Here is a 24,530-nt window from a genome sequence, read left to right as displayed (position 1 = left end):
ACACACACACACACACACTTGATTCACACTTGTGCTCCCACGGGTTTCCTCTGGTTGTGACCATTTCCTCCCACAACAAAAGAAAACATGTATTTGTTAAGTGTTAAGAGCACTCCTGGTCAATGCCCTTGACCGAGCAGCTGCTCAGAGAAGCGGAGCTTATATCGGGGCTCTGTACTGCTGTGCAGATAAAGTGTATTATTAGATCATTAGTGTTCAATACACCAGTATACCCATTCTCTATGACGTCTTTATCTCTGAAAACTTACCTCTATGATAAGGTCCGGTTGTGAGGTGGGTCTAATGGCGATTTGTTCTTGCTTGTCTGTATTATAAGACACAGTGTAGGCCACACTCCCTCCATAGGCTGAAAGCTGAAGACAGACAGAGAAACAGAAATTAGTCAGTTTAGGTTATTTACGAAATAATTAAACACATAAAAAACTGTAGGCAAATTGTTGATTTAGGATGACACAAGTGACAATTACAGGATGCCAAATGATAAAACATAATGTAGCAGCTGCACAGAGAAGTCATAAATATCACTGATTGTAATGTTCATTATAGAGCAATTTAGGCCTTAAAAAGTCACATAATCTGCATCGTTGGAGTTTTTTTGGGCAGGGTGGAAGAAAAACAGGACTTTGATCATGTCATATGTCAACCAAAAAGTCAGTGTTGACCTATTTCAACTTGCACACATGTATTAAATTACCTAAAATAACCAATTTTAACCAAAACCATTATCTTTTCTTAAACCTCACCAAGTAGCTTTGCTGCCTAAACATAACCAAGTAGTTCCATTGCTGCCAATGTTTCAAAAATCAGTCAAATATGTTGTTTTGGAGAGTCAGCTACTAATAACTTATTCTGTCATTAAGTATGAGGATGTGTTGAAATGTGAACAAAACTCAACATGGAACTTTTAAGTAGTGCAGAAATTAAAAAAGGTCAATGACAAAGTCAATGATTCTGAGGAGGAAAATGGGCACTAATTTGCAAGGCACTCAATATATCAATGGTAGACAAAACGGCAGTCATACAATAGGAGTTAATGTGCAACCAAGGTGACTGGCCACCTGTGCAAACTAGAATGACTGTGTCTTGTTTTAAAGAACCCTCTAAAACTTATTTACTGGCACAGAAACCTAAAATTTTCAAATAAAGTCTCAAAAATTCCACCATTGTATAAAAAAAGCATTTTGGAACCTTTTAAAAAGACAACCGTAGAAATGTTCGGACTTGTATTTTTGATTATATCTTATAGGGTAAAGAATTAGAAAATAACATTGTGTTTACTGCATGAAACTGTTTTTATAGGGAGCTTATTTTATGAATGTGACAAAAACATAGATCAAACGTCTACCCAGATTTTATATGTAAAGGCAAGAGTGTTACCAGCTACTTCGATAGCAACACAACACCTCGACAGTTCCTACTGACTAAATTGTTGACCTGAAAATACATTGAAAACCGTTTAAAAAGTAAGGAGAACAAGAATATGCTACATTCTTTGTTGTCTTGTGTGTTTCGGTGCAGTGTTTCTGTCGAGTCCACAGAATGAGCTTTAGCTGGAGAAACGCTGCGTCGGCACGATCCTGAAATTTATTATTCTGCTCCAACCTGAACAGTAATGGGTGGGAGAGCGAGATAATAATGCCACCATAAAAACAGAGAGAGGGGGACATTGAGGAAGAGGGGGAGAGGGACGAGGAAATAGAGCCCGGGACAGAAAGACAGAGAGAGAGGGAGATAGAGAGAGAGAGGGAGTAAGAGGTGGGCTTAATGCCTCTATAAACCTCTTCCATTCTACATCATTACTCTCGGTTCTTAAACCGGGAGGAGGAATCACCCATTTCACAGCTGAATGAAAATACACACACACATACACACTAACGGGCATGGAGGTATACTTGGGTGGACGTTTTATTGACTAACACTTATTCTCCATCTAACCCCATTTGCTGATTTGGACTCCAGAAGACAGTAAAATCATAGTTTAAACCCACACTACACAGCCTACACATATCAGGCACTAGTACTGCTCAGCCTCCTTCGCCGTTATCTCATCTGCACTCCAGCATTGACTCTGCATTCACACTTAAGTCTCTTATTCAGGAAAAAAACGAACAAAATAGCAGCATGATGAAAGCAAAAGACACCACAGAGGAAGAAGATGTTTTACAGAGACTTACCAGAGCTGCAGTGTTTTTGTTAGATTAGACACTGTGCATAATATGACGTATTAAGAAAAAAGACTTAAAGCAACATTATGCAACTATTTACTTTAAAAAACAACTGACTTGAATAAGGGAAAATGGTGTTTCTGTCATTACATCTCTGGACCACGTTTTTGCAATATGTAATGTTGGTGAGTGGGTACGAACTGCCAGGAGAAGAAGTCATGCAACATTAGCTGTCACTTATTTTCGTGAAACTGGATCACATTTTTTGGTTTTCTCTCTGAATGCTCTACCTCGAATCTTAGTGATTTACAGAGCTTTCTGATGGACAGAATGTTTTTCTTGATGCTAAAGTAGCAGTTAAGTAACAGTCAGCTATCTGGGAGCTCAAAGCACAGAGGGAGTGTTGGTGTTTACACCGCTATCACAGCAGCTTTGGACCACTTGAAGGAGGAGGTTACTGGAGTCATGCCTGAACCAGAGGCAGGTGTGCAGGCAACAGAACTGGGTTCAGAAGCCTCTACTCTATTTAACCCAAAACATGACTTTGTTCTTTCTTAAATAAAAGTAGTTCAGTTTCACAATGTTAACTACGTTTTTAAAACTGCGACCATTTGAGAAAAAATTACATGAAACGGTCATATATATCGCTTTGGGGAGTCATTTGAGATGGGTTCAGAAGCCTCTATAGAGGGAGTGACCGAGTAAGAGGCCGCCAGACAAAAGTAGATCTTGGAGTGGCTTTTAGTTGCTTTCTGAAATAGAAAACTGCAGACAATATTGTTATACTTTTGATCAAATAAAAAAATATCAATAATGCGACGGTATTGAAGGGTTGACTATTGGTGCTTTGAAAAAATATTTACACAATGACATGATTTTTGATAAATAAACATCAGTAATATGAATATAATGACTTAGCTGGTAAAGACAAATAACAGAATGGTTTGAAACATCTGGTAATTCAGAAATAGCATAATTGCAGCATTTAAAATCAGGAAATGAAGAAATATCTAGCATCATATAGAGATATATTGCAGCTCTAGCTGAAAGTGGTTTAACTAACCAGTCATTTCTCTTCCCAGCCTGTATCTTTTGATCATTTTTACAGTGGTAAATCCACCCTGGAATTCACAAGAATGAAGCCAAATAAGAGAATTTTGAAGCTGAAAAAAGATTTTGTTTTTCATTCTTATTCTTAAAACATTTCATGACCCCCTAACATTTGTCTGACAGACCCTCCAGGGACTGCTGGCCCCAAGTTTGGGAAGGGATGGTTTAGATCTGTAAGAGGTCTTACATAAAGAGCTGCTTTGCACATGCTATCTTCCCTTTTTTTCTCTACACTGTTGTTGTGTTCAGTAACCACTCAGAGGCATGAGAATTGAGAGGAGAAAAGAAAAAAGCACCTCCTGTGTATTCTCAAGAACACTCTTCAGTGATGGAACTTGTACTTCTTTGTAGATGATTCTCAATCCACTTCGCACACCTGAGTTTAGCAATTTACTTCCTTTGAAATTATTGACATTTTTCAGAAAAACTCATTTCACTTGACGCCATCCACTCAACCTGGACAATAATCAAAGCTTTTGTCATGGCAACCTGATGACCCATCTCTACCCCCAGAGGATAGGAAATAAAAGAAAGACAACACAGGGAAGAGAAAAGGCAAACAGAAAAGCACAGCAGGAGAGGTAAATTATAGGAGAAGAGAGGGGAATTATGGGGAGGAGAAACGAAGGAACAATAAACACTCAGCCACACAGCTACAATAGACATCAGTGGGATCCTCCTGAGAGCTCCATAAGCCTGTTATTAACTCTATCAGTGGCCAGAATGAGAAGACCAAGACATAATCCTCTCTGTTAAAACCCTAATCAAGCCCCTGACATGATCTTCATTAAAGAACATTTTGTCAAGGCCATAATATATTAGTTTAAATAGACATTTAGCTTAATATGTGACTTATAATATCCCATATCACAACAATAAAAGAAAGTGCGCAGGATAAAGTGCAGCAGGAGAGTAGGATGAAAGACATAAAAACAAGTTTAAACTAAAGAAAGGAAAGGAGGAGAGGAGAGGAAGCTAGGAGAGTTCAGGTTATGAGATTTAATTTGCTGCCTATGCTAAGGAGTGGGTTTGACATGGAGCAAGAAGAGGTGTGAAAATGAGTCACCATCGACCTCAGCCCTCCTCCAGGGTTCCCACCAGAGCTCTGATGTAATACGACTTTTCCAAAAACTTATAACCAAGTCAGAGCATTTTAATGACCTAAAAGTGTTAGTCGGCTCTGATTTTAATACTGTTTTTGTTCTAAAAAAAGTCACATTTCTGCTACAGTTTGACTTCCTGCAGACAACATGATTTTATGGAAAAATGTGTGAAACAAGTATCCTGGCGTGCCCTTGTTAACAGACACTTATTTAAAAAAATCCCCCACTGTTTAAGGCTGATTTGTTCTGGGTACATCTACTTTTATAACATATGTTGAATCACCTCTCCAAGAGTTGGTAAAGATAAGAGATTTTTCGGTGTGTTCCACCATACTTACATACACAGTTAATGCAAAGATACCAAGAGAAGCTAATTATGCTAACAATGCTGTGTTAATAAAGCCCATTAGCGTTGAGATTCTCCTCCATAGCATAGCAAAGATCAATCCGCCCTCCATTCAAAAACAAGCATTTCAAAAGTTGTTTGCTGTTTGCTCGATTTTATACTGATAGACCTATTAAAGCATAAATTCAGGCTTTTTTTTTTTTTTTTTTTTTACCAATCTGCAACATGATGTAGTTATTTCTACCCTTTTGATCCGTTTATTACATAAAATCAAAGCAAAATCTGTAATCTAGTCATTGACCCTAACCAAAAAGTGAAGCCAAAACATCTTGACCACCCCCTGGTGGCTGGCTGCAGTATAGCCTATAAGCCCCGCCCCCTCAATGAAAGTGGATTGGACATGGGCAAAAAAAATAATAAGAAAAATCCAAAACTAATACTTCTGATGCACAACAATTTTGTCATATTTGTGTTTATATTTGTGACGATTTGGTTTTAATTAATTATTTGATGATATAAAAAGGGGTTGTGATGTCTTATGATTAGCTGGGATTGATTTGTGATTCTGGCTCCAAATGTCGTAACCAGCAAAAGATGGCAGCACCCACATCCAGGATATTTTGGCTTCATTTTCGTATAGTCGGGGGAAGTGGAGACACGTTCCCGTCTTTACATAGACTCATTTTAGACTCACATAGACAAGTTTTGTCCAGTTGTCATTGAATTAATTGTATGTTTGATTTGTATTTGTTGTGTATTGTTTGATGCTCAAATTTCCATCTTACTCCTTGGTATTTTAAAAATGTACGATTTATGAACAACAATTCGTCAAATCTTTCTCACTTCCAAGAATTTGTTGATGTATACACCATAAAATTGAAAGTGAGTAATCATAACAGTATCCCCTCATTTGGTTTCTCACAATTAGTTGTGTTCTCACATGGTAAATGAGTTTTTGGGATGGATATAATCTCAACACTTTGATAATTTGATTTTATGCATCAAAAAGGAACTGAAACATGAGACATTGTTTGGATTCCCTGATCTCACACTCTGGGGGAAAAACTTTGGAGGTGTAGAAGAAAAGTGCAGTAACTAAAATGAAACAAGTTACTGATTGTAAAGGGAAATGACACTGCTTCAATTGAAAGCAATTAGTATGCAACTTTCTTTTGTGCGTACCACATGCTAGTTTCTTCAGAGAAATGTGTTTGCCAATCTGCATCCGCACGCCTGTTTGCTGTCAATTTTTCGAGTACAAAAGCAACCGGCGCTCTCTTCAGGAGATTGGGCAGAGAGAGAGGAGGGGGACAAAGAAAATCATCCTTCAGGAAATGAAAACCAGATTGTCACAAAAGCTTCAGAAAACAAACTCCCCTAAAATGACACACACACACACACACACACACACACACACACACACACACACACAAAGACACACACAAATACCCAGCGAAACAAAGACGTGCACACACAGAAACTTAAAAATATAAACACAGACACACCTGGGTCGTCTTTCTGATGTTTGTGGTTGTGAGCAATTGGTGTCGGGAGTTTTCACTCTGTTTATCTACCGGTTACACACACACACACACAGATGCACACACAGACAGACTGTTGTTGTTCTTAGCAGTAGGGTCAGATTGGCTCCAGATGGACCAAAAGAAGGTGGAATGCTGCACAACATACATCCAAACTGACCTTCTGTGTGTGAGAGTTATATACAGTATGTTGGCAAAAAGATATAATGAGAAAAAACCCAGAGAGTCTATTAGCACTGGGGCATGTCGGAAACTCTGTCTTGTTTGGTTCAATATCTTTGAGCAGAGCCTCGCTGCAAAATAGCTTTTTAAGATTAAGATTCCCTTATTTATGCTGCCTCATCCGTATTAGTGGGAGAGGTGTTCAGTACCCTTGATGCAAATTGTGCATTCAGACTTTGGGACACTGTGTTCATGGGGATTTTGCTACCTATTGCTCTTGGAAATGAGTTGCAGGCAGCATTGGTCAATGAACACAGTAATGAAAATGGGCTCAGGATGGTGGAGGTGTGAGTTTGAGTGTGTTTTTTCATCTTGATTGCAAGATCTAACAGTGTTAGCTTTATGGGCCCAAGTTCCCAGAAACAATCAATCTAAAAAATGTTACTTCAAGCGCCACTAAACAGAGCAGCGTAGCCACGGATTTAGTGGCATCTAGTGGTGAATCTGTAGATTGCAACTAACTGTATATTCATCCCCTAACCCCTCCCTTTCCAAGCATGTAGAGAACCTATGGTGGCTACTACAGTAGCCATTTTGAGGTTCAGTTCTAGGTACTCCCTGAGAGGAAATCTCCACATGGAAGCTCCCCTGAAAACGGCTAATGCATACCATTCACACCACCACTGGAACACTGAAGTTACATAAGCCTGCCGCAGGTAAAGAGTTCAAGCTCTAATGTACTTTCCCCCTCTGCACTTCACACCCATTTCGCATTTGTGTTTTTTTCCATCATAAGCAATTGATGTGTTTTGTTGTTTCCATGACTTAAAGGGTTTCTGAAAATGGCAGTTGCCTGGCCTGCATTGACTATATTCAACCAATCAACAAACACTCACGATTCCTCTTGAACTGAAAGACTATCTACTTCTAAAAAAACAGCAATCTTGCGGTGTGGACACAATCAAATGGAGCAGCCTGTCCTCCTGTCAAAATGTCAATATAGGTTGTGTGTACAGGCAGCGAAAAACAAGCTATATTTACGAATTTCAAAGTCCACTGTAATGTGCCATTTTGCTAAAGTAATAGTGATTGACAGCCAAGCAAAGTTGGTTGGAGGTTGGGGTGGTTTTTAACCATTTTTAACCAAAGTTACGTGAATCACGTTTTTGAACGTAACTTACGTTTTTCACGTAAATTGCGGCAGTCACGTGACCCTTGTAACTACCTCATTTCCGGCATTTACATACCTTTATCTACTGTTTAAACTACCTTTTATATCACCTTACCAGAAGAAGGTTGCCCTAAACCTAAGATCAGTGGTTTTACAACATAAATCCACAGAAACTGCAGTCTCCTTTTTTTACAACCGCGGGCCGTACGTATGTGCTTTTTTAGAACGCGATGTTGTACCGCAAGCCGCAATACGTTAATGCGCCCTGAAACGTGGCTGCGTGCCATAATTTGTGGTACTGACACAAGACCTTTTCTGCCGTTTATGTTGGAGAACTTGTTGAATAGAGGGTTCTTAGAACAATGTTCTGAGAACTATCATAAAGTTCCTCCGGACAGAAAAGGCCTTTTGTCATGACCCTGGCTCATTGTGTTTTGATGTGTTTTGCTGTGTCAGATCCGTCTCTCTCCTCCTCTCAGAGTATGTGCATGTGTTAGTGAAAAAACAGGTGGTGCCTTAAGGTTAGTCCGTTCAAAAAGGGATTGCTGCCTCTGCATAGGATCAGTGGTTGACAGCAGTCTTTTTACACTGCAGCTAACAGCAAATCATCCCTCTTCACCTCTGTCAATTCCAACCAAGAGCCATTATCTGGTTTGTCTTTGTGTCTGGTGATTGTACCCTGAAAACATACTGTAGTTATGAATAATATATTCCATGTCTGCCAATAGATCGCTCTAAATCCTACACACTGGTCCTTTAACAAAGTACCTTAGAATCCATGATAAAAGTATAGACTTCAAAATAAAATAAAAACATGGGTAAAAAATGTTTTCAGGCACTCCTGCAGGTTTGAGGGCAGAAGGCACACTAATCTATAATCATTTTAAGAGCATCTCCACTCATGCTTTTTAAAATACTTCACAAGCTTCCGAAGGTTCCTAAGATACATTATAAGATCATCTCATGATATTTTTGGTAAATAGGTCCATGATTACTTTAATACTATGTCACTTTAGTCCACTCATGCTCTGGAGTGAAACTTCTTGGTGGATTTTAGTTGAATGGTTTTCTGTTTGCTTGGTTTTCCTCTTCACTTTCACACAGGCTGGGAGAATATTTTGGCAGCTGCTCGCACTCTGCACAGATACTTTCTTCGGACTCCTTGCCTCAAGAACAACCCAAGACCAAGGGGTCCTCCTTTGTTGTTTGCAGTGTTGGGGGTCAGTCAGGGGGTATGAACGCTGAGTGGGCGCTGGCAGATTGGAATGAGGCAGATCAGCTGTCGGCTGGTTGTCTGAGGTGCTCTGCATGGGGTTTGCCTTCAGATGAGGGTTTGGGGTTACAGGCGGTCTCTTGATGAGGTCTTTTGACTTTAGTGCCTTTAGAGGATGGGGGGTTCAATAGGTGGAGGGCTGATGATGGTATTGAATAAAAATGCACATGCATGCATTTTCTGTTGTGTACCTATAGTGAGGTTTGGGTCGAGATGATTTAATTAAGATTAGGTTATGGTTACAGCTGCTTTTAATGCACATACACTACAGGCCAAACGTTTGGAAGCAACTTAATTTTTCTGTTCACAATGGCTTTCTTAAAAACCAGTATGGATTCTTTGGATTTTTGGATGTGTTTACTGCAAGATCATGCTTTACCTTTATGGAATTGAACCATTTTCCTTAATTTACCTTTAGGTATACATTGATGTTACCAGACCATTGCTGAATAAGAAAAGAAGGGCTTCAATTTTGGGTTGAGAAGATTTGGAAGAGTCACAACTTCAGTTCAATAGTAAAAAAACAAATCACAGTTTGCATTAATCACTTTAGCTCTTTGGCTTTTGAGAGTTTGGATACAAAAATCCCAATAAATCTCAACTGTGTTCATATCTCTGACATACTATCACAGAAATGAAGCAGCTGAGTAAAGAAACAGATTTATACATTAAGGAAAGAAGGATACACAAAGCCTAAACAATAAAACCCAAAGACCTGATAATTATAGTTAAAATGTGTTCTAATAAGTGACTCCTTTAATAATAATCACGTTTATTTTGTTGCTAAGTATAGCAATGAAACTATTACTTTTTTTGTACAAATTTGATCTTGCTTCCAAACTTTTGACCTGCAGTGTATGGTTCAAATAATGTATGGTTATTTCTACTGCACTGTTGGGCAAGCTAACTTTTTTCACATGCTATACTTTTTCTTACAAGTCCTGCAGTAAAAACATATCTGCACCACTTAAAAAAAAAACTGAAAAAAAGGAGCGACATTATTGAATTTTAAGGCCACTTTTGTGCAGGACTCTGACATGATAATTACCACTGCTGGTGGCAGAAGAGAGAAGGTTAGCTGGACTGTAACTCTGTATGCACATCTCATCCAAGAAGATGACTAAGAGCAGCTCACTCATTTGCTTCCAGCCTCTATAGAGCCGATCAATTATTGTTCCGCACTCCCACGGCTCGCTGACTCTTGAAAGTCAACTCCAGCAGCTCGCTGTGTATCAGACTTGAAGTAACAAACAATGGCAAAAAATGACACCCTATATTCAATAGAGTCTGTGCGTATCCACCTCCGAGGCTAAGAGCAGACGTGCTATTGTGGCCATCGTAGCATTAACATCGTGCTAACTGAATGTAAACCTCCATGTACTGCCTGGAAAAGGTTAGATTTGTCTGGAAATTAGGATCATTACTTGACAACATAAGTGAATCCTTATGGTAGAAAAATGGATTCTTCTGCACTTTGCTATCATTGATTACTTCACACATCTTGACAGTTTTCAAGAGCTGTTTCGCTGCTATTTCATGCTCGCCAGGGAGAGCAACAGGAAGCCACCACGCTGACGAGAAATAAAGTCCTTATTTCGAAACAGATGCACAATTTTCTTTGACATTAATTATGTTTTGGTAATGAAAACATCAGTGAATCAGGATTGCATGATCACTTATGTGCTGGAAATGGAAACCAGGTGTAATGATTTTTTCTTTTTTTCCCCTCAGCAGCCGTGATTGCTGTGTGGAGCTTTTGCACACACTTTCCAGGAAAACAAATGTGTGTGACACCAAATTATTTGGTTGATGAAAACTGGAACAAATCCACTGTGATTGATGTAAAGGCACTTTTTTCAGCAATGTAAGTGAAAAAAAAATAGGAGTGAGAGAAGAAAGTGAGAAAATGGGAGGGGAAATCCATCTCATGCAATCAAGAGCAGATTAGGAGTGGCACTATACACAAACCCCTCTACACACACAGTCACAGCTCAGCTGCTCGGTAAAAGCTGATGTTCCTCCTCGTATTTGGCAGAAAAAGGGAGAATTTTCTTCAACAAAAGTGTTTTACAGAAACACTTCTAAGACAGATTTCATTCATCACAACTTCGAGGTGTCAACCTCTATAACCAAGGTGAAACCGGAGCATTTTTCTAAACACTTTGCCGCCTCAGGTTTGCACCCGTAGCTGGTTTTTCTCTTAAAGGATTATTATTTTGTATTACTTTTTCTTCACAGGACAATATAGGAGACAAGACAGACAAGAAAAATGAAAAATGGTTAGAGAAAGTTGGGTAAGGCAGAGTTAGAGAAGGAGTTAGGATGAAATGTAACACAAGCTGAGCTGTGTGTTTGTGCGTGTCTGTCAAGTTTGAACATATTTTGAGCTTTCTTTCATCAGCTGTCGGAAGGATGTGTCTCCTCTTTCCATGTTCATCCATCATCCCCTTTATCTCCCTGTTCCAACCTCCCAGCACTCTCTCTCTCTCCCTCCATCTCTGTCACTCCTTTTCTCCAAATGATCAGCATTTCTTGTTTTGCAAGCCTTTTTATCAGACTGTGAATCTGTTAGTAAATCTGGGTACAAGATGGATACAAGGAGGGGAGGATTTGACTGCTTCTGAAGGCTGACAAAGTCGCTGATAGCTGATTTTTCCTGTGGATATTTAACAGTTTACTGCTCAAATATTACGCTACAGTTTAAAATCACAGCGATTTTTCTCAGAATCATCTTACCAGAGTGGCTTTAGAACAACATTTGGAACTTAAGACTTACAAGCCCTAGTTAAACTTAAAATAATAATAACTCTAATGTTACTTCACAATAAGTACAATTCAATGCCATTTTAAAATGAGGACAATTACCTCCAATACACTGAAAATCTGAGCAAACTCCATCTGCCTGAAGAGGAGAATGGGATAGGCTGGAAAAGACTCCAGAAACATTTACTAAACAGACCTTGAGGTGACATTATTTGATCAACTGTTGTCTCTAAGGTCATCAGTTACCTTTGGAACTCAACTTTTTAAGCTAACATAAACAAGAAGTCCCTTCAGCGCTCAGAACATCTACATTTTCCACTTACTACTTAAATAGATCCAAAGCTCCAAAAGTAATGTTGAGTCACAAAATCTCGACAAAAATGGAGAGAGAGGAGCCGTCCACTGCTGTTTTTTTGGTCCGTAAAGGATTTGTGTAGTGGATAATCCAGGTATTCCAAGATGGCCTCGAACATCTTGACAGTGCATCTCTCCATTGTTGGCCAAAAAGAGACAAAAAATGTTGGAATGGAGCTGCAAACCTTACTTTGAGCCTTACAATAAAGATGAAACAGCCTCCTAAATCTTAATTAGCCTACTGGCATTACCAATAGGTCATAATGAACATTTATTAATATGATTTTGTCAGAATGTAGTGAGAACCTAAGTGCAAATTTGGAATCGAAAGTTAGCCTAGTTATGGAAAACTCAAAACTAGCTTTGAAGTTGACAAAATTTAGAGCTTAAGGCTCCAGGGTGTAGACTTCCGTAAACTATGATGCACATTTAAGTTGACTAAAATATGACATTTTTTTAATGCGACATTTAAGCTATATATTTTATATATATTCTAGAGAATACAAATAGATGTGGGCCTACACCAATGATAAATCAAAGACTTCAATGTAAAGAAATAACATTTTATTTCCTATAACAGGGAGCCAATGCAGATGGCCTGAAGAGCCACATGTGGCTCCAGAGCCTCAGGTTGCCTTCCCCTGAATTAGACTATTGTGTGATGACGATTAAGCTCTTGATCCGTTTTAAAAAAAATGCATTTGTGTTTCTATACAGAGAAACAATTAGATCAGGCATGTCCAAACTATTCCACAAAGGGCCGTGTGGCTGCAGGTTTTCGTTTCAACCAAGCAAAAGCACACAGTTTGACCAGTCTGAAGACTGAGATCAGTTGATTAACTGAGTCAAGTCTGATGTGCTGCTGCTTAGTTGGAACGAAAACCTGCAGCCACACGGCCCTTTGTGGAATAGTTTGGACATGCCTGAATTAGATCATAGACATCATCTCTCAGCTTAAGTTAGCAGTTGAACTATAAGCAATGGCCGGTACATGGAAGAGGAAGTCTTGGCCCTGATATTTGTAACCAGACGCCAAGAACCCTAGGCTAAGTCTGATAGATGGGCTCCAAGATTGGACGGGAGTTTACTCTCCTTTGAGCTCCATTTTGGTCTCCACCAACTCCAGAGGGAAAAAAGAATGCTTTTTAGCTGTAGAAAGCGACAACGTTCACCATCTAGTTACTAACCTTATGTCTGCTGTGTGGAGCTGTGCAGGTAACGTACTGTGGGTTTATTGGAGCAGAAGCTGCCTGCTGTGGCTGGGAACACGATGAGACGACAAGTGGTGAGACTGAACCATGATAATTAGCTGAGAGGTTTTAAATCCGGAAAGAATTGCTCAATCAGGTGATAAATATTCTCTAGGTTCACATTCAGATTTAAAATTGATTAGAGCTTGTTTAAGTCTGGAGTCGGTTCTTCGCCTGATATTACCAAAAGTTAACAGTCTCAAAGTGTCAACAAAACATCTTAAAAACAAGTTTCTAAACTTGCAGAGCCCTTCATTAAAATAATACACTCTCATACTTGCAGCATTATGAGTTTATATTTGGCTCTTCACGCTGCTCCCTTATTATCTGCACTCCACTGGCGAATAAACCAGAAACACTGCAGAAATATCTTTTTAACAGAGCACGCTTTAATGATAGTAATGGCCATCCTTGTGAATGAGCAGTCCCTGCACCTAACACAGGCGATAAAAGACCCAATGAGCATCAGGGGAACACGCTTCTGGACCAATGAGCATCCACAGAGTGCACAAATGGGCCAATGAGCATGTTTGGCATTAATGATACGGTAGGTCATGCACGAGGATTAAGAACACACACATTTATACTCTTATATATCCACTGTGAGCTTGTCATTACACACACAGCCTGTCACTTCCAATGATGCACGGCAACATGACAGGCCACAGTGTGTGTGTGTGTGTGTGTGTGTGTGTGTGTGTGTGTGTGTGTGTGTGTGTGTGTGTGTGTGTGTGTGTGTGTGTGAAAGAGTCGCGCAGTCAAGTCACATAGCATCCATCTCTGTAACATGATCAGAGATTGAAGCAAAGAATCGCTTTTTCATACAGTACTCGCTGCACACACTGCTTCTAGCAATCACACACACATGCACACACACAAACACACACACACAGTGGTAATTTGTTTGTTTCCCATGTTTGGAGGCATTCGGTTCTGCTCCGCTGTCCCTAATGCCTCCAAAACACATCATTATCTGACTTATATAGGCCTGGGAGTGTGTGTGTATGCGGGTGACTGTTTGTGTGCGTGCGAGCATGTGTTTGAATGAGAATATGTGTTCGTCTGTTCGTGCACACGTGTGTTTGTGTGTGCGCTAAGAGAAAAACAGTTGATTATCGAGTTCAACAGGCGAAACACTGTTTACCCTGAGAGACACAAAGCGAGCGAGAGAGATACAGAAAGAGAGAGAGAAGAAAGCTTGGGGGAAGTAGAGGGAGATGATTTAGGAACAGGGAGGTGAAAAATGGGAGTCCTGGAGAGACGGAGTGAGAGTTAGAGAAGCGGACCAATGAAAAGAAGCAGGGATGGAGGGATGGTTAGAGGGAGGGAGGGAGGGATAGAGGATTGGACAAAGAAGTGAGATGACAAGCTAGGCCTGCAGGGTGCAAAGTAATGAAATTCTGTGGTATATTCCTCTAAGCCATGACACCCAGACAAACATCACAGTCAGTCTGTTGTTGTAGTAGGGCAACAACTCGACTTCAGAAACATGGACTGCAGCTATTTGCCAGCTGGAGTGATAAAGTCTAATCGCGGCCACAGAGAAACGGCAAATTCAAACAGTCGGCATTAGCGGGAGCAGATACAGAGGAGCAGCCGGGCTGGGAGGGAGGGAGGGAGGTGAACATCCCAGCAGGAGACTTTCTCACCAGACTTATATATATATATACTTTTAGATCATAAACTGGTGTATACATTCAAGACTGCCCTAATGATGTGGCCGTGTGTCAGCTCTCTATGTTTGTCTGTCAAAGCGGTCATTAGACTGGTAGGAACTGTTAATGCTGAGATGTGGACAGTCAGATCACATGTTGGATTGCAGCTCAGGTTTGTGTAATCACGTTGAAATAACACAAAATAAAACTGCACAAGAGATTTAAAATTATGACCCTAAACATTCTGCCTGTTGGTTTAAAACCTTTGATTTAAAAAGATGCAAAAAGATTTATATTACACCATCTGAGCAGTCTTTAGCAGTTGAAATGTGTATATTGAAATTGTATGTGTACATATATATATATATATATACACACACAGACACACACACACACACACACACACACACACACACACACACACACACATATATATATATATATACATATATGAAATATGTATACCTTTTAGTTCTTTTATATTTTTCTGTACTTTATATTTACACATTTTGCTTCTGTTTTTGCTGCTGTGATAAGTGAATTTTCCCGTTGTGGGATCAATAAAGTATAATGTAATCCGATCAAAAGTAATCTAATGTAATCTAATCTAATCTAATCTATAATACAGTAAACTATCATAGAAGTAACCAGGTCGTAACAACACAGAATAAAACTGCACAACAGATTTAAAATTGTGACCTAAACAGTATGACTGTTGGTGCAAAACCTTTATGATTAAAAAAGATGCAAAAAGTTTTATTTTACACCATCTGAGCAGTCTTTAGCGGTTGAAATGTGTACATTGAAATTGTATATACATATATGTATGTGTATATATATGAAATATGTATACCTTTAAGTTATTTTATTTTTTTCTGTACTTTATATTTACACATTTTGCTTCTGTTTTTGCTGCTGTGAAAAGTGAATTGCCCCGTTGTGGGATCAATAAAGTATAATGTAATCTAATCTAAAGTAATCTAATCTAATCTATAATAGAGTAAACTATCTTCGAACAAGGACATTTTTTTTTGTATTGCACTATATTAATAAATAAATAAAAACAGATACAGCATCTTCAAATCATATTCGCATATTTAACAGGGAATAGAAGCAACTCCTGACCCATCTGATGAAGTAAAAAGTCTCTGAAAACATTATTTTTTAAGAAGATTATTGTTGTCGAGACGGTTTTAGAGAGCTGTTATCCAACTCGGTGGTTATTTTTGAAGGCGGCGTTTGTGCACCGTTAGGCACTGATGTTTTTTTGGTTCATTCCGCATTCAAAGAATGTTTCTCGCCACTTATTTTAACTGAATTCACTCCATGTATTTTTTTTCCAAAGTAATACTGTAAAATACCCTTTGCAGTGGTAAAAACTGTCATTACTTCACCAAGTACAGACATAACCAAGGGTGTAATCAAGTGAGAGTTAAATATAATTTGCTGCGTCTCCTCATGTTCCCCAGTTGTTGGTGTTTTGCAGTTTGCATTCAGTTCTGTCTAGACTGAGCAGCCATAGCAGCAGACAATGCTTTAAAGATGGATGTTGCTGCAAAAAAAGCTACAGTTTCTAAAAATGGGTTGCCTCACAGACATTTTCAACCAGGCAGCGCAGAAGATATATACAATCTCTTCAACTAATCTAACTAATCTAATATGTAACTGTGCACAGTTACATATTAGATTAGTTAGATTAGTTGAAGATTAGTGTCACCAATTCAGTTCCAACCAAATTACTCCACTTCTGTTCCTACTATTGGCCAGAAAAGTGTTTTTTGCAGGACAAACCTTTTTTTATAGAAAATGTCATCACTCCATAATTTCATCCTATAGACAATTGTGTGTAATTTTATCATAATAATGGCCGAAACCATGTTTTGTGAGGTCACAGTAACCACCAAACCCTAATCAGTCCACGCTTAAGTCAAAGTGGACGTTTGTGCAAAATTTAAAGACATTTCTTCAAGGAGTTCCTGAGATATTTCATCCACAAGACAAAAAAAAATCTGCCCTTGAATAGTGTTCCTTGAACTCAAGCAATTACAAACATAAGCCCTGTTTCCATTACATCTATTTCAACGCTACGTAATCATTTAGCGACTGTTTTGATCGTAACGACACTGAAGCTACAATTTATAAATAAATTACATTTTAATTTTCATTTATCATTGGTGTAGGCCCAATGCAATTTGTATTCTTCAATTGTAAAGATGTGAAGCTTATATATGGCAATAAAGCCTTTTTTTTAACATTTCAGTCAACTAAAATGTGCATCATAGCTTACGAAAATCTTAAAAAGCCTTAACCTATAAATCTTGCCAACTTCAAGTCTAGTCTTGAGTTTCCCGAGCTAGGCTCGCTTTCTATTCCAAACTCCAAAATCATATTAATAAATGCTCATTTTGACCAGTTAGTCATGTTGGTAGACTAATTTAGACTTAGTAGGCTTCATTTTATTTCCCTTCAAAAAAAGTTTGTGGCTCGATTCCGAAAAATGTTCTCTTAATTTGGCCAACAATTGCTGTTTTGTTAGTAAAGGTTGCCGACCCCTGTCCTCAACAAAAACAAGAAGACGTCAACATGAAAAATCAGTTGGTTGCCGGTTTCCTGGTTGTTGTTTTTATGCTCATGGTTTCGTTAAAAGGAAGAAAGTGCTGGAAGAGGAGTTTGCTTCTGTTGTTGTTGGCCAGAGTGCATCGAGTCCTACTGACGTAAGTCCCACGAAAAGACAAATAACCACAAAAATGGTCCAATCAGTGTGAAGGCAATTTCTGGACATTCCAAAAGACCCTGCCTCAGACCAGGCAAAAAACAGATAAGAACACCACCGCGACATGCTAACTTGCACGGTGTACAAAATTAACGGGCACAATGAGAACATAAAAACCAAAGATTTAAAAATACTCTCCTTCTCTTAAACATTCAAGCCAACTGCAAACATTTTGGTAAATGGATGTATGCATTCAAAATCATTCCTGGACTAAAATCTACCAGAGGGATTGCATGAAGGGGCTGATTCTGGGCATGTCCTCTCTCCACACCCAATCAGATGAATTACCCGGATAATGCATGAAATGGAAACCTGACTATAAACACAGAGTACAACCACTAAATGTCCACAGAGAGTGAAGTGGAGAAGGACAGACACCTTATTACTTGGTAAAAGTTTCTGTTAATTGTGAACTGTAAAAGCATTTGTGTCTCAAAGAAAATGTTTAAAAACCATTAAAATTTTTCAATTTGGAGAAAAACATCCATTATGATTTTACAGAGTATATGGACAGTATGTGTTAACTTATAAGGGTGTGGGAAATAACCTTGTTTCCCAGGAATAGTCCGGGTGCATTCCAGTAGTAGGCAGAGCCGAGATCATTCACAACGTCTGCGTGTCGGACACTGAGATACGGAGGCGTCTGTCTGTGGACGGACCACACTTGACCTCCTGTAAGTCCCAGCAGGTGCCAGCCAGTCAGAGTGGTCTCCTACAAAACAGGACACAGGAAGAAGAAGTTCTAGTTAAATTTTCATTCTTATACTGATGGGACTAATAGGCTTAAACCATAGTTCACGGTGTCTCCTTTCAAAGTACACAAAGAAACTTAAGGTGAAGTTGTTTAAAATTCAACACCACGAAAATGAGGAGTGTATTATAAGACAATTACACAAAGACCGGGTAATTCTGCAGAGGAGTTTCAGCAAGATTGGATTATTTTTCCTGCTGCAGCAAAGTTTTCAGAAAAAAAGAGAGAGACTTTCACCTTGTTATGGTACATTTTCAGCAGCTGCTTGTCAAGTGAGTCACATAGAGATGTAAAAACCGTTGAAATATAGTTATCAAGAGAACCGTTTATATAAATGTTGGAAGGACTTCAGTGTTATTTTTGAAACTCCATTCAGAAGGTTTTGGACTGACCCGGCCTTCATGATTAAATTCAGAATAAGACTTGCCAAGCAGAGAAGTTGTGCTTTCAGCAGCAGATCAGTAAAATCTGACAGCAAACATAGTAACACCAGTCACCACTCATGTTCAGTGTGGATGGACTTTTTTTACTCACAATGCACAGCTGGTGGTCATGCTTTGCTGCTGCCTGCTACAGAACAATATACTGGCTGTGTTCAGTAGACGTGTCCCTCCATTATCTATAATTTTCCTGTTCTACAACACAAAAGTCAACATCTCTTTGTGTGTCTAAAATTAGGTGACCAAAATATTATAGTTAACTTTGATGAAGTGAAAACAGACAGTGCATTGTGGTAGTGACCTGTCAATCGTACCATGATTTGTCGTCTATTTTGCTCTAAATGGGACCATAATTTACAAAATAAACATCATGCTGTATTGAAGAAGGCTTGAAACTAACTACTGAGACCATAAACTCATCATGACAATGTTTACTGAGGTAATAAATCAAGTGAGAAGTCGGTCATTTTCCTATTGACTTACATACAAACAGACTTATTTTTGCAACCAGTGAGTCGCTCCCTGCTGGCCATTAGAAAGAATGCAGGTTTAATGCAATTTCACTGTTCCGGCCCAGAGGTTGATGCTTGCTCATACCCTATTTGATTTAATATTTTTTTCTATTTTCCAATTGTGAATGAGGGACATTTTTATAGGGTTTTCTTTTCTTATTTCCCTGTTAGTCTTTCTCGTATATTTAGTTACGATTATATAGTTTGCTTCAATAAAAACATCTTTTAAAAAAGAAAATTGCAAGGCCTTGTCGAAGGTCTGTCCTCTCAGAGTGCCCTTAGAATTATGGGTTTAATTGGTCTGTTATTACAGAAATAATAGTAAAATGTCAATTCATAACTCATAATAGCTTCCATGCACCTAAACCAGTATATTTGAAGCTCCACAAAAATAACTAAACCAATTAAAAATCGTTTATCGTGATAATTATGTCAAAATATTCACATCTATTATTGTATGTTGTCAATATAGCATATGCAATCCAAAAATACTACATTTTAGTTTATTTCAAGGTCCCAGCTAAAAAACTTTAAACTTAAGATATGTTTAAAGGTTGTGTACGTATGTCACATTTCAGCCAGGGAGTCCTGCAGTCAACACCTAGAAAGAGTTTTTTTTCTCTTAACTCTTGTGTGCGTGTCTGAGTGTGTGTGAAAGAGAGAGACAGCCAGACACACATCTGTCGTTGCAATTAACCTGACCTTGGCTTCCCCTTTTGAACACACACACTACACACACACACACACACACACACACACACACTATCGGTGTCTAAATCAGAGCTGTCATCCTGTCAGCGTCTCCTCTCCCCTCCTCTCCCACCCCGCCTGTCAGTCAAAAACTGTTTTCCTCTTTTCACCTCTCTCCTCCTCCTTGCCTCTTGTCTTGTCTCCACCCTTCGTCTCTCCAGCCTCGTCCTCTCGTCTTTTTTTTTCCTCCTCTTCCCTCCTTATTTTCACTCTTCTCCTTCTTTCTCACCTCCACCGTATTCTACATCCACCCTCTTAAACATGCATAAAGATTTGTCTTTGCTTATAAACTTAATGCTCTACTGCTACTCACTTTTGCGACGCAACAAGTGACTTAATTTCATTAAATTCCAGGCGCTTTTAAAGCACGCTATCATGAAAAACTCAGTGCCAGATTAATTTATTATTTTGCAACTTGTGTCAGATGTGTTCTGTGCCTGAAGGGTATTTATCAAACTGATGCACCAGTGTGGAAGAGCAGTTTTCCTGTCATCTGAGTATCTTCTTTTGGGTAATCAGTGAAGTGATTCGCTTCCCATTATGCATATGTATGCAGGAGAAAATGAGGAAAATAACAGAAGCAGACAAAATGAGTTTAATTAAAAGTGCATTCTGCTGGAAGTTTTTTGTGCAACTTCTGGCGGTCAGTTTTTTGCTTGATATTGGTCACCATAAGAAATCAGGTGCATACTTGCACAAATGTATGCCAATAAGGGAATCTTGCGTTAAGAAAAATGACTGACTGAGAAAAATCGAGTTATACTATTGAGATGTCAAGGGTTGTTTCCAAGGTTTACATTGAACTTTCAACCTCAACAGTGGATGCTAACAATAAGTTACACAGTTTATTCAACAAACACACTTGTACAATCGACTAAAAGTGAAAAGTGTTGCCTCTTTCGTGGAACAGTATATACTCGAGTAGAGAAAGGTTATGTAAAAGTGTGCAGTGCAGCAGTAAAAGCCAGTGACAGCCTGCTTTGGTTTGTTTACCACATTTCCCTAAAAGGTCAACACTAACAAGACTATTTAATATGGTCAAAGTAAAAAATTCATGTGTCAAAGTTCACCAAAGTTGGACTGGACACACAGCTGGGGGCAGCAGCAGCTCAGTCCGAGGGGACTTGGCTCAGGAACTGGAGACTCGCAGGATCAAGTCCCTGTACGGACCGAGCATGGTGAGGTGCCAGTTTGCCTCCTGGGCCGGGGGAGCCACATCCCCAACTACATCTCTCTGTTAATGCATGTGTGTAGGCTCTGTTTGTGCAAGTGTGTGTGTGTATAATGTGTGAAAATACCAACAGAAAGACACTTAAAATCACCATGTTGTTGCTTTTGTATGCCTAACCAGCTAATTTGCAGTTTATATTAATTTCTGTCAAACATACGTAGCCATGACAGGCTTCAAAGATGCATGTTGCTGCAAAGAGGCTACAAATTCTAAAAATTTGATGCTTCACACACATCTTTAATCCGGCAGCTCAACAATCACCACAGTTTCATGTTGTCACAATCTCCCCTTCTGTTCCTGAGTTAAGCCGTTGAATCATGGCTATAAAAGTGTTTATGCAGAACATTATGATGTCACAGTTAAGATGTCCTTTGACCGTGTTGGATATGTTGGAAATGTCATCACTTCATAGTTTAATTTTGTTTCTACTTTTTTGCAAAATTTTGTAATACATAGCGTATCATTTCTTGAGTTATGGTCACAGTAACCTTGATCTTTAAGTTCCAAAATATTATCAGTTTATCCTCACGTCCATGTGAACCATTGTGCCAAATTTTTATATTCCTTCCAGGCCGTCCTGATAAATCATGAGAATGAGAATGAGACAGACAACCAGAAATTATAGTACTTCCAGCCATGGCTTTCATCAGAACAAAGGTATGAACAAACACCAACTTTTTAAGTGGATAATGTTCTGTACCCCACCTTTTTTGTGTCAAAGAAAACTATTTTCTGCTCTACTCTGCTGAGTGAGGATTTTATGTAAATGTTAGAGAAATCATTAGAGCATCAAGCTTCATTCATTGGAAACCTTCAACTAAGTTGTTAGTTATAAAACAACCACCATGAATGAAAATGGTGTGTTTAAATCATCTTAAATATGCCTACCTAACCAGCTAAGTTGCAGTTTATATTAATATCTATCCAGACTTACATAGCCAGTAGACAAGGCTTCAAAGATGCATGTTGATGCAAAGAAGATACAAATTTAAAAAATTGGATGCTTCACACACATCTTTGATCCAGCAACTCAACAATCACCACAGTTTGTGGTCACTAACATCTGTTCCTGTGTTATGGTGTTGAAACATGGCGAAAAAAGTGTTTCTGCATAACATTATGATGTCACAGTTAAGATGACCTTTGACCTTTTTGGATAAGAAATGTCATCACTTCGTAAATTCAATTTGTTTGACTTTTTGCAGTACAAAACATATCATTTTTTGAGTTATTGTGACAGTAACCTTGACCTTTAACTTCCAAAATATAATATGTTTATTCTCCAGGTGAACCATTGTGCCAAATTTGAAGATATTCATTGTTCAAGAGAATGGGATAAATGGGTGGACTGACAAGCAGAAATTGTCTGTCACTAGAACAGAGGTATGAAAAACAGCTTTTAATGTATGTATGTATGTATGTTTAATGTATATTGTACTGTACCAACCTTTTTTGTGTCAAAGAAAAAAGAAAACTCTACTCTACTCTGCTGAGTGAGGATTTTATGTAATTGTTGAGAAACCATTAGAGCATCAACCTTCATTCATATGAAACCTTCAACTAAGTTATAAAACAACCACCATCAATGAAAATTGTGTGTTTAAACCATCTTGTCAAATTAAGGTGTTTTTTGATTCACATAAAAACTTTGTGGCAAAGTTCATATCTTAATCCTAGATAAAGAGACGCCTTGATTAGCCGACAGAGAAGGAGTGTGTGACATTGCCTACGTTGTGATAGGACCACGTGGAGCCAGAACAGTGAGTGGAAACGCCCATACAGGAGCACTTCTCACAGCCACGTCGATTGTCCCTTTGGAGGTTGAAGAATCCGAGCTTACAGCGGTCGCAGTTCTCTCCCTCCACGTTCTCCTGCAGGAGAAAAAGACAGAAACAAAAAGAGAGAGAGAGAGAGAGAGAGCAGAAAGATGAAGTTTATGAGCTGCCCTCAAACTGACGTTATGAGCACAAAGCATGTTATTGCAGTGTTAATGTAGTGAAGATAATGATGACAGGGCTAGAAAGGTTAGCGCAGAGTACTTGTCATTATTTGTGCGTGTAAAAGTGTGGGAGTGTGTGTGTACCTTGCACACGCAGGGTGTTATACACGGGTCATCGTTGGTGCTTCCTTCCACGCTGCAGTTACAGCGCTCGCAGGACGGGTAGCCCATATAACCCACATCACACCTGGAGACAGATGAGTTTAATAACAATAATAAAAGATGAAGGTGACAAGTATTAGAGAGGCTTTCCTGTCATCAGAAGGTCACAGGGTCAATTCTTCTAACAACCGCTGCGTCCATCCAAGTCAAACCGTCTCTGAGTCAGAAAATGAGCCTTTAGTTGGCAGCTGATCTAGCTCCACAGGTGACCTGCATGCATGTCCAACCTGAGAGGAAATATTCAAGTATAGAGCTCCTTAATTTAGAGAGAAAGTGAGCTGAAGCAAAGTCTATTAGGGGCATTTTAAGAGGTGATTTTAAAGACGATGCTTATGCTGCTGGCCTGATCTGAGGGCAGGTCATTAAAAAGTTTTGGGGGGAAAGTTTTATCGGCTTTTAGATTAGATTAGGTTACATTAAAACCTGAATGAGACCCACAGGGAAGTTGAGTTGCTGCAGTGGGAAAGAAGATAATATAAACAAGCAATTATGGCAATAAGAGATAATGATGAGTGATTAACAGTTTACGATGAAGCACCTTGTTGACAGATTTACAGGTTTGACAGAAAGCTTGTCTTGCTGTTGTTTCTATTTGTTTGGATTCGCAGGCTGTGGTTCTAACATCATGTGTGGAAAGAGAAGACTTTCAATGATGATATCAGGCTGTTTGCTGGTCCATCAGAGCTTAAAGGGACAGTTTGGATTTATTGAAGTGGGGTAGCAAGAGGTTCTTATTCTTATCCTTTCAGTTGAAGTGTAAACTATATTTAGAATATTTTCAATTCTTTGCATGGTCTTAGACAGCCCTTTCTAGTGGAGAACTAAAGCCATTATCTGAATCTATGCACTCTTGAAAGCCACCAGACTCCATATATAAAAACTGAAATTTTTACCTCGCAGACCAAAAGTGTTGCTGGTCTACTTCTGCCTCAGTCAGTTTGTTATTGTGTGACTTTGGTGAATCTGAATCAATCCCTTTGAACACACAATAACCACAA

General features: G+C 38.9%; 1 protein-coding gene across 1 annotated transcript in view; it reads right to left on the bottom strand.

Moving 5' to 3' along the window:
• Nucleotides 1–24,530, bottom strand: part of lama2 (laminin, alpha 2) — a 283,607-nt gene that overhangs the window by 167,815 nt on the left and 91,262 nt on the right. The window contains exons 12-15 of the mRNA XM_059355831.1: nucleotides 23,455–23,557; nucleotides 23,102–23,242; nucleotides 18,235–18,399; nucleotides 270–374 (exon numbers count right to left, since the gene is read on the bottom strand). Coding sequence (XP_059211814.1) covers nucleotides 270–374; nucleotides 18,235–18,399; nucleotides 23,102–23,242; nucleotides 23,455–23,557 — 514 coding nt within the window. The remainder of the gene's footprint in view (nucleotides 1–269; nucleotides 375–18,234; nucleotides 18,400–23,101; nucleotides 23,243–23,454; nucleotides 23,558–24,530) is intronic.

This window comes from Centropristis striata, chromosome 18, assembly GCF_030273125.1.
Source record: "Centropristis striata isolate RG_2023a ecotype Rhode Island chromosome 18, C.striata_1.0, whole genome shotgun sequence".
NCBI lineage: Eukaryota > Metazoa > Chordata > Actinopteri > Perciformes > Serranidae > Centropristis > Centropristis striata.
This window is presented reverse-complemented; position numbering and strand designations above follow the sequence as displayed.